Source organism: Rhinoderma darwinii, chromosome 11 (assembly GCF_050947455.1).
Source record: "Rhinoderma darwinii isolate aRhiDar2 chromosome 11, aRhiDar2.hap1, whole genome shotgun sequence".
NCBI classification, from domain to species: Eukaryota; Metazoa; Chordata; class Amphibia; order Anura; family Rhinodermatidae; genus Rhinoderma; species Rhinoderma darwinii.
Window position 1 is genome coordinate 44,931,680 of NC_134697.1, and position 12,299 is coordinate 44,943,978.

A 12,299-nucleotide genomic window follows, 5' to 3' on the forward strand; every position below is an offset into this window, starting at 1 on the left:
TATACACATATATAATTACATATAACAAATTTCCCATTTATTTCCATATAATGGGATTCATCCAAAGTAAATTTGTTATATTAAATTATCATCTCTGTCATTTCATTCAAACCTGCAGGTTTTAGGGTCTTCAATTTGTATATCCAAAAGATTTCTCTCTTGCACAGTGAATCCTATCTGTCCGCTCGGTTGTCATTTATATGTTCAATTGGTGTAATATGGAAACAACTAAAGTCATTATTATGAAACAAAGTACAGTGTTTGGAGACACTGTGCAAGAGGAATTTTTTCTTACAGTTAGAACGATGTTTATTTAGCCGACAATGCAAGAATTGGATTGTTCTTCCTACATATTGTAGACCGCAGACACAGTCAATGAGGTAGATAACGTAATTTGACTGGCAATTTAACTGTGTTTCGATTTGGTACTCGTTTTTTGTTTGGTTTGATTTAAAAGAATCTGTGGTGCGTATACTAAGACAACATAAACATTTATTTTTCCTGCATTTGGAGCTCCCCTTTAAATATGCACTTGAGGACATAGTATTTTGTTGGGGCATCGTTTGTCTTCCAGAAAAATTAATCTTACTCGGTGCTAAAATGTTCTTCATAGTTTTTGCTCTCTTAAAAGTAATCATTGGTTTTAGAGGTAGGCTATTTTTTAAAAACGGATCAGTGTGTAAAATGTACCAATATTTATTCATGATATCCTTGATATTTTTATGTGCAGCGTTATATTTAGTTATGAAGTTGAAGGAGAAAAACTTTTTTATTTGTTCATCTTTCGCTTTTTTTGTGTCTATTATATCAACAGCTTCAATACCATTTGATAATGTAACCTTAGGGGGCAAACAATCCTCTTCACTTAAAATCACTGTTTTTTTGTATGCATCAGAGAGGAGTTTTTTTGGATAATTTTTTTCTTTAAATCTTTTTTGTAAGATACGACTTTGATCGTTAAAGTCTTTGTTCGATGTACAGTTTTTTCTAATTCTTTTATACTGACTATATGGGATGTTTTTTAGCCACTTATGATAGTGGCTGCTCTTATAGTCCAAATAGCTATTGCTATCCACTTTTTTGAAGTGGGTACGGGTGATGATTTTACTCGTAGTTTTGACTATTGTTAAATCCAAAAAATCGATTTCAATTGGTTGTATGTTGAACGTAAAATTTATCCCCCAGGTATTAATGTTCAGCATCTGACAAAACTCTGTCGCTGTTGTAAGATCACCTTCCCAAATTAAGAACAGATCATCTATAAATCTTCTAAATAATAAGATATTGGTGTTTGCCCATGGATGTTGCCAGATATATTCCTCCTCAAACATTCCCATGAAGATATTTGCATAGCTAGGAGCTACCCTTGTCCCCATAGCTGTGCCTTTTACTTGGTGATATAGTTTCTGATCAAATGAAAAGATATTATTCTTTAAAATAAATTCCATACTACTACAAAAAAAGTCAATTTGTATTGGTAGTAGTTCCGTATCCCTCTCCAGTCTTATTTTTAGTTTTTCCAAACCCAATACATGTTCAATGTTGCTGTAGAGTGCAGCAACATCCAAAGTAATAAATAATAGATTTTCTCTCATTGGAACGGTCTTTAGATCCACAATTAATTGGGTTGAGTCTTTTAAAAAACTTGGGAATTCTATCACATATTTTTGTAAAATTATATCTAGGTAGTGAGAGAGGTGACAGGTGGGAGATTGCATACCCGATATAATAGGTCTCCCTGGTGGGTTAATTAAGTTTTTGTGTATTTTTGGAAGATGATAATAGAAGGGCATGTTGATATTCTCCGGGATCAGATATTTTTTTTCTTTTTTATTAAGAATATTATTCGAGAAAGCTTGATTGACCATGATTTTAAGGCCTTCCAAAATTGTCGATAAAGGGTTAACTATGAGTTTCCTATAGTAGTTCTCATCTGATAAAATTCTCATTGCTTCTTCATAGTAGTCTGTAACATTTTGAATTACTGTCCCCCCTCCCTTGTCTGGTGATCTGATAACTAATTGGTTATTATTTTTGAGGTTTTTTAGGGCTATTTTCTCTTTATAAGTAAGGTTATTTTTTCCACGGATTTTGTATGAATCTAGCTCCTCTAGATCCTTGAGGACTAGATGGTGGAAAGTATTGATAAAATTTCCTTGGTTACCCACAGGATAAAATTTAGATACCGGTTTTAGATCTGTGTGTCTAAATATATCCGATATTTCTGTATCTGAAATTGTGTTAGTATTTGTGATATTGTCGGAGTCAGTGGGATTATTTTTTGTGGCTGTAATTTGGAAATGTCTGTGCAATGTTAATTTCCTCGTAAATCTATGTAGATCTAAAAATAGATCAAAGCCATTTGCACTGGCAGTGGGACAGAATGCTAAACCTTTATTCAATAGTGATGTTTCAGAGTCATTTAGGATGTGGTTTGAAAGGTTAAATATAGAGGTTTGTTTTGTAGGAGGAGTAATTATTCTTTTTTTCTTTTTACCTCCTCTAGTTCCTCTGTATCGTACTTTCTTTTTTTGGGGTGAAAGAAGTGCGTGATTGTTAATTTCTGTGGGTTGGATGGGGGAAGTGGATCTAAAAGAAAAAATCACGCCCAGAGGGCTTAGAATGCCCTTTTCTTCTACATTTAAGGACGATATTATTTTCACTACTAATTGGGAAGAGTTTATGGAAGAATGTACTAGGGGAATGATTAATAGATTATTATCTAAAAGGAAAATGTTATGTGTCAAATTGGCTAGTAGTATTGAAACTATCATAGAGAAATCAAAAATCTATTCCAAACATATTGATTTTCACCACATTAATCATAATATTAACAATAGGATTTTTAAAGCTGAACAAGAACTAATTGAGAAAAAAGCTAACAAATTGATTAGAGATAGAATAGACTACCAAACCAATCAAATTAGATCCTGGACAAAACACCCCTTTCACTATGTCCGCCCTGAACGAACACATACAACTAATAAAACTCTGCTACCTAATAAAACTCTGTTGCCTATCACTATTCCTCCTCAATCAGATTCCAAAAAACTTGAATTAGAAAAAAGGTTTGAGATGAGTCAGTCTCGTAGAATGTTTTTGAATAGCAAATTTAGTAAAGCAAACTATAGGAATACACCCAATTCCAAACCCCGACCTTTGGATAAAAACACTAAAAGCCTAAACCCTACCAATCTCACCTTCTCTGACTCGGTGGAAACTCAGAAATCACCTATAGGGAACTTATTGATCGATATGTCTATTTTAACAGTCCATAATTCACCCGACAATTCCCCAACCAGAATTCAATTGGAATCTTCCTTTTCTCATCCCCCCAGTAAAATATTATCCGCTCCCCATTCAACACTGCTAAGTCCTGTTGATTGTTCTCTCCCCTTGGGAACTAATACTGCTGATTGTTCTCTCCCCTTGGGAACAAATACCATTGATAATACTAGAGCCGGGTCAAACATGTCTGTTCCATTCCTAGCGTCTGCTTTTTCAATTCAATTAGAAGAAAACCCACCTTCCAGCTCTCAAGTTTCCCCTTCCCCCCTTTTTTTAGATCCACTTCCCCCATCCAACCCACAGAAATTAACAATCACGCACTTCTTTCACCCCAAAAAAAGAAAGTACGATACAGAGGAACTAGAGGAGGTAAAAAGAAAAAAAGAATAATTACTCCTCCTACAAAACAAACCTCTATATTTAACCTTTCAAACCACATCCTAAATGACTCTGAAACATCACTATTGAATAAAGGTTTAGCATTCTGTCCCACTGCCAGTGCAAATGGCTTTGATCTATTTTTAGATCTACATAGATTTACGAGGAAATTAACATTGCACAGACATTTCCAAATTACAGCCACAAAAAATAATCCCACTGACTCCGACAATATCACAAATACTAACACAATTTCAGATACAGAAATATCGGATATATTTAGACACACCGATCTAAAACCGGTATCTAAATTTTATCCTGTGGGTAACCAAGGAAATTTTATCAATACTTTCCACCATCTAGTCCTCAAGGATCTAGAGGAGCTAGATTCATCCAAAATCCGTGGAAAAAATAACCTTACTTATAAAGAGAAAATAGCCCCAAAAAACCTCAAAAATAATAACCAATTAGTTATCAGATCAGCAGACAAGGGAGGGGGGACAGTAATTCAAAATGTTACAGACTACTATGAAGAAGCAATGAGAATTTTATCAGATGAGAACTACTATAGGAAACTCATAGTTAACCCTTTATCGACAATTTTGGAAGGCCTTAAAATCATGGTCAATCAAGCTTTCTCGAATAATATTCTTAATAAAAAAGAAAAAAAATATCTGATCCCGGAGAATATCAACATGCCCTTCTATTATCATCTTCCAAAAATACACAAAAACTTAATTAACCCACCAGGGAGACCTATTATATCGGGTATGCAATCTCCCACCTGTCACCTCTCTCACTACCTAGATATAATTTTACAAAAATATGTGATAGAATTCCCAAGTTTTTTAAAAGACTCAACCCAATTAATTGTGGATCTAAAGACCGTTCCAATGAGAGAAAATCTATTATTTATTACTTTGGATGTTGCTGCACTCTACAGCAACATTGAACATGTATTGGGTTTGGAAAAACTAAAAATAAGACTGGAGAGGGATACGGAACTACTACCAATACAAATTGACTTTTTTTGTAGTAGTATGGAATTTATTTTAAAGAATAATATCTTTTCATTTGATCAGAAACTATATCACCAAGTAAAAGGCACAGCTATGGGGACAAGGGTAGCTCCTAGCTATGCAAATATCTTCATGGGAATGTTTGAGGAGGAATATATCTGGCAACATCCATGGGCAAACACCAATATCTTATTATTTAGAAGATTTATAGATGATCTGTTCTTAATTTGGGAAGGTGATCTTACAACAGCGACAGAGTTTTGTCAGATGCTGAACATTAATACCTGGGGGATAAATTTTACGTTCAACATACAACCAATTGAAATCGATTTTTTGGATTTAACAATAGTCAAAACTACGAGTAAAATCATCACCCGTACCCACTTCAAAAAAGTGGATAGCAATAGCTATTTGGACTATAAGAGCAGCCACTATCATAAGTGGCTAAAAAACATCCCATATAGTCAGTATAAAAGAATTAGAAAAAACTGTACATCGAACAAAGACTTTAACGATCAAAGTCGTATCTTACAAAAAAGATTTAAAGAAAAAAATTATCCAAAAAAACTCCTCTCTGATGCATACAAAAAAACAGTGATTTTAAGTGAAGAGGATTGTTTGCCCCCTAAGGTTACATTATCAAATGGTATTGAAGCTGTTGATATAATAGACACAAAAAAAGCGAAAGATGAACAAATAAAAAAGTTTTTCTCCTTCAACTTCATAACTAAATATAACGCTGCACATAAAAATATCAAGGATATCATGAATAAATATTGGTACATTTTACACACTGATCCGTTTTTAAAAAATAGCCTACCTCTAAAACCAATGATTACTTTTAAGAGAGCAAAAACTATGAAGAACATTTTAGCACCGAGTAAGATTAATTTTTCTGGAAGACAAATGATGCCCCAACAAAATACTATGTCCTCAAGTGCATATTTAAAGGGGAGCTCCAAATGCAGGAAAAAGAAATGTTTATGTTGTCTTAGTATACGCACCACAGATTCTTTTAAATCAAACCAAACAAAAAACGAGTACCAAATCGAAACACAGTTAAATTGCCAGTCAAATTACGTTATCTACCTCATTGACTGTGTCTGCGGTCTACAATATGTAGGAAGAACAATCCAATTCTTGCATTGTCGGCTAAATAAACATCGTTCTAACTGTAAGAAAAAATTCCTCTTGCACAGTGTCTCCAAACACTGTACTTTGTTTCATAATAATGACTTTAGTTGTTTCCATATTACACCAATTGAACATATAAATGACAACCGAGCGGACAGATAGGATTCACTGTGCAAGAGAGAAATCTTTTGGATATACAAATTGAAGACCCTAAAACCTGCAGGTTTGAATGAAATGACAGAGATGATAATTTAATATAACAAATTTACTTTGGATGAATCCCATTATATGGAAATAAATGGGAAATTTGTTATATGTAATTATATATGTGTATACATATACAAAGTTCTTCAACAAGTGGTAAATATCGTATCGAAAGAAATAATCTGTTTGACATTAAAAATCAAAACCACCAAACTTTGATCATTTGTGAGTAACACCAAGACCAGTACAATGATAAAACTGGCATTATTATAACTTTTGACGAAAATAGTATAGTTATGCGCACATCATTTTAAAAAAATATGTATATATATATATATATGTACCAATATAGAATCTGCACAAAAACTATCTTAGTTTGGTATTTACGAATTTGTATAGCAAAATAGACAAACTGAATAAAATGAGCAAAAGGAGAATCTATCTTTAATATTACGTCCAGAAATAACGATTACTAGAATGGTACTCCACCTGTAGCCCGAGTTTTCTTTAGGACAATTATATTCAGGAAATGAACTAACATAGACTCTAAAATAGTCAGAAAGGAAGCTATGTTTTAAGCTTTCCCCTTTTTAAATCATTCTTCTTTTTATTAATATCCTTTTAACCCTATTAAATTTTAAACTTATTTATAATATATACATTTTTAAAATAATACAATTATGTATGTGCATTTTTTTTTGGTATATATGTATACGTTCAATCCCGTTTAATACAGGATGTTTTCAACAGCTGGACATTTTCCAAGCATAACACACAGAAATGAATCATCTTTCATTGGACATTTGTACATAGTTCATATATATCATATATTTTATATTTTTTTACTTTGACTGTAATCATATGTACACTCTGATATGTAATTTGAGTTGGTGTTTTTATTTGTGTATCTGACCCGGTAGTTCTTGTTTTTAATTGACCTTTCACTCGGTTATTTAACCGACACCCCACCCTTTCATTTACATACTACCTGAGGAAGAAACCGGTCCGGTTTCGAAACTGTTCATTGTTAAACAGTTGTGTTTTTATATCTTCTGGTATCAATAAATCCTTTCAATACCGACTATACCGTTATCCTTGAGGAACTTGGAATACACGTCCTTTGGAAGATCCTATTGATCAATAGCGCATAGAAGACACCCGTTTTTTTTGGCTTTTTTGCTTTTATTCCTTCATTCATTATTGAGACTTTGTACTTCAAGTTCTCAAACCGGGTCCTATGCTGCAAGCTGATCCTGCCACCAATCTACCGTGGAGGCTACCTAAGTGGAATTTGTTACACTGGATGTTATGCTCCCAGCATAACCCCACCAGGTGAGCGTATTTAGAACCTTGTTCACACGTGTAAAATCACAGTGTCACGCACTATTGTGCGCTTTGTGTTTTTTCTACCTTTCTCCAGCCTATCTTATGGGATTGTGAATAGACATCCCAGCCAGGCTGGAAGGAATGTCTATTCACTGTCTAAACACTTCAGTAACGTTAACGTTTCAGTATAAGACAGCACATAGCAAACAACGCAGTGTCACTATGCACTGAGTAAATGAATGGAGAGAAGTGCATGACTGATTGGTCACTGATTGGTCAGCGTCATACACTCCTCTGTACAACGCCCACTTGATCTAAAGTAAAAACACGCCCACTTGGGCATTAAGAAACTCATTAGCTTAAAGCTAAAAAACGCTCATAAAGTGGTTTAAAACATCGTTTTTCGAAATAAAAAGCATTACTGTCACCTACATTATAGCGCCGATCTCCTTATGTAGTAGATTTCGTCACTTATAATGTGGTGACAGAGCCTCTTTAAAATGCAAAAATATGTCATCTAAGTATTAACTGTGCTCTGTTCCTGTGCCATCGCACCCAGGTCTTCTCTGTTTCTTCACTTTGGGAGTATCAGTGCATGAATAGAGCAGAATTAAAGGGTTATTCCCATCTCAGATATTTATGGCATGTCCACAGCATATACCATAAATGTCTGACAGAAGCGGGTCTTAGCTCTGGGATCAGCACCTATATCAAGAACGACTATCCCTTGACTCTCGTCCCACCTGATGAGGCGGCCCCCGCATCAGTGCTGCTCTCCCCATTATGTTATAAGGAAGTTATGAAAGCAGCCAAGCAACGCTTGTTTCCTTAACTCACATAGAACAGAATGGAGAGTGCGCAGGTGAGGCCACCACTCCACTCCATCCCCTGCTGGAATTAGCGACCATCGACTGCCTTACCCGGCATGACCGGGGTCGGATAACTCCCCCTTCTTGATATAGGTGCGAGTGCCAGAGCTTTGAATTCACCATGTCTGAGATTGGAATATGGTAACTATATATTATACATTTTTGTTATTTTTACATTTTAAGCCCAAACAACCTATTATATATAATTTAGTATTTTGGAAAACCTCTTTCGAGTATTGTCTCATCATTGAGATTGGTGGCTTATCAGTAGGATGATAAAGCACTGTCCATTTGGTGGGGGCCTGACACTGTGACCTCGTCAATTCCTAGAACTAAGTGGGAGTAGCACTGGAAAGGTGTCGTGCCATTTTGTCTCCTGTTGGCTTTGCTTGGCTTATTTTGGGCAGCCAATGACAATCAGTGGCGGCATTGTACTTACTGTAGGATTGCTAACCTACGATTCTAGAGCTCTAATTTACCATATTCTTTAAAATTTACAGCTCTTAAATCATAAGATTTGTTATTAAACTCAAATTACCAGAGAAGTACTTTGAACACTTTTGTTTGGCCAAATCATAGAGTACAATATATTTCTAGTGGTCCAAGATCACACGTACCTGGTATATGGGACAAATGTATTTATTATTAGCTCTAAAACCTTTATTACAGTAGATTACTAGAAGAGCCATATTTATAGTTATAATAAAGTATCTTGTTTTACAATGATATCCATAATCTGTTTCTGTCTTTTCCCTGTAGCTGGTTGTGATAGCTTACGATGACGGTGACCCTGTGAAATCTAATAGCACAATGATAATAATAACAGTTTTACAACCATCTGTAATCCCACGGTTCACTCAAGAGGAATACAGGTAACTTCTGCCTTTACAAATAAATAGAGAAAACGACATTGCATTGGGTATGATGTGTGTTCATTATGTAATATCACAAAATTATATGTATGCTAGTATGTAGTATTTTTTTTATCATATTAAAGTATTAAACACTTGTTTCATTGACGTCCCCACTAATGGCATCTTTTCAAGCCAAACGTGATGGCAAGAAGTGAGAAAATCTATTTTACTCATGAGCTTTTATTATTGAATTTATATGCAAATATTTTATGGTTCTACCAGCTTCTTAATCTAAGGTGTTAAATAAATTTATAGAAAAAATAAGATAAAAGAATGCAGTTTAAATATTATCTGCTCACAATGGAAGCACCCTGTGCCGCCATTGGGGTAGTACAGCTCGTACTGCCTTCAGGAACCCGGCCTTAGTTCAATAACCAATATATGACTACTTAAAATGAATGGGCCCTACAGAGCTGCTATTTTGTATGGACTATTTCAAATAACCTACACCATGGGCTCAAGCCACATGTGACCAGAGTGGAGCAAGATAGGGTGCATAATAGAAAATGAATGATGTTGGGGTGCCCCAGGGGCAGACATACCATTAGTGCACCTGTTGTGTTGCACAGAGACCCAGTAGGTAAAGGGACTTATGGTCACCTTAAAGCAACCTTCTTCCTTCTGTAAGATTGCATGTAAATGCCTGAGATGATTAATTTTATGTTGCACGCTTCTGATGGATTATTTGTGAGACATTAGGGGGTGATTTATGATGAAAAATATAGGAGAGCAAGGGGCCCATTACCGTTCTTGCACAGGGGCCCTCAGCTGTCTGTGTCCGCTCCTGGGTGCCCCTAAAAATTGTCTGTATTGGGCTTAAAATTTCTGATCGCGCCCCTTCAGGCATGCATTTACTGAGTTGCATAACTCAAGTGAATTGAGTGTTTCAGTTTAGTAGCAACCATTTAATGTCTATAAATTATCATGATGTAACTCTGCTTGCTGTCATTCTATAGGAACCTTCATTGTTTAATTCCAGTGAATAAACATTTGTCCTGGTCACAAGTACAGAGCTGATTACAAGACACAGCTCTGATAACTGTACTGTAACGAGCCCTGCACCTGTGTGATCATCACATGACCATGGACAGATTTTCATTACCTGTAAGTAAACCATGAAGATTCCTATTGAATGACACCAAATAATGATCTTGAAAACTATGAGGAATTGAAACAGAAAGTATGTTGCAGAATTGCATAACTTTACATTATACAAAGAGTAAGATTTATTTGCTAAAACCAAAATAATGCTTTAAAGACCAATCCATCTTTCAAAGAGGAATATTTTTTTTTGTTCCTTTGATGGATACCATCAGTTAATGTATAATAGCTGAGGGTGTTACTTCTCTTAGGCAGGGGGTACACACAAGGAATAGTAGCAACTGTTATGCAACTTTTTTCACCCAGTGTCTCTATGATTGATAGGTTGGCTGAGCGACGGTCACACGGGATTCTCATGTTGGTTGTATGAACATATTGTAATGCTATGGAATGCAAAAGCTAATATCAGTTGTCATCAAAGGCGTTGTTAGACTGAAATTTCCTAGGCCACCTTGGGTCACTGGTTGCGATGGAGGGATAGGTTATCTCACTGGGGAATATTATGTATCGCAGATAAAATTCAACTGTATCATCATCCTCTGATACAATTGAAAGCGGCAGTCGCCAGCCCGGGAACACTAGGCAAGAGGCGTGCCCCCAAAGTCTGTATGCAGGCCCCGCCTTTAAATGAAGGGAAGAAGCAGGGGCGTAACTAGGAAAGACACGGCTCCATAGCAAATTTTTGACTGCCCCCTCCCCTGGGTGCCACACACTGCCCCACTTGTAGATAGTGCAGCCTGTAGATTGTGCCATACAGCCCCCCTGTAGATTGTGCCATAAAGCCCCCCTGTAGGCAGTGCTATACAGCCCCCCTGTAGACAGTGCTATACAGCCCCACCTGTAAGCAGTGCTATACAGCCCCACCTGTAAGCAGTGCTATACAACCCCACCTGTAAGCAGTGCTATACAGCCCCCCTTGTAGATCGTGCCACCCTTCCCCCTGTGAATAGTGCCCCCCTTGTAGTTCGTGCCATACAGCCCCCCTTGTAGATAGTGCCTCCCACTTTCCCCTTGTAGATAGTACCATACAGCCCCCCTGTAGATAGCACCCCCCAAACACATAAAATAAAAAAAATTATACTGACCGGAAGCGAACGGAGCTGATCCACAACATCCTCAACGCCGATGGAATCCTTGGAGAGGCTGGCGTGATCCAGTGACATCTTCACGCCTACCTGCGCAGGGATAGGCTGCAGCCCGAACGTGGCCTGTAGCCTAGTAAATTGAAGAGCAGAGTGATACCTCCCTGCTATGCCATAGTATTCAGTAGTTTCTGCGTCCTAAGGACGGGTGGGCGGCACGGGCTCCGTCATGCCGTGGACCTCCTAGCGGCCGCTATGGCTGCTACAGCGGTATTTACTCCACTGCAGAGAAGTACAGTAGTTAGGTAAAAACCTGAAGCACAGGGGATGTGAGAGACAGAATAAGAGTGTTAGGAAACAATGCGTGAGGCAGAGACTCAAGGGAAGCAGAGCAATGAGTGCCCAGGAAAGCTGGAAAAGAGGAACAGTAGAAGGTGTAATGGGTGTATAGACTCGCATAGCTACCCATTTTACAGTATATAATCTGTCATAGTCAAAACCATTGCGCATAACTGATAGTCGCCTAGTAAGGTCCAATTTAAATATTAGATGTAGGGTCCCATTATTACCTATTATACTTTTATAATATGCACACAATACTGTAATATTTGTTTCTTCCTTGGTGAATATTCTGTGAGACTCACAATCACATTGCACATGACCTACTGCATATTTTTTGTGCTGACCTTGGGAGGTGGAGACAGTGAGATATCTTGACTAAGTGCATCTTTCTTTATGGCAAATATATAATTAAAATTGTCATTTTAAATTCTGAAGACTATTAAGAGTATCATGGAAATGTGTTTTAATATTTAAATCACTTTTAAGAACTACATAAAATGGCAATAACAAATAATGAAAGAAATGTGCAAATAAGGAAACTGATGTAATAGAAACGGGAAGAAAGGCTATATAAATCATGAAAAGAACAACCCATAATAACAGCAACATGTATTTGCGGCTTGTATGTGATTATATTGATAC

General features: G+C 36.5%; 1 protein-coding gene across 1 annotated transcript in view; it reads left to right on the top strand.

The window, feature by feature from the left end:
- PCDH15 (protocadherin related 15) overlaps window positions 1-12,299 on the top strand; it is a 1,038,602-nt gene that overhangs the window by 761,395 nt on the left and 264,908 nt on the right. The window contains exon 23 of the mRNA XM_075841191.1: window positions 8,978-9,090. Within this exon, the coding sequence (XP_075697306.1) occupies window positions 8,978-9,090 (113 nt within the window). The remainder of the gene's footprint in view (window positions 1-8,977; window positions 9,091-12,299) is intronic.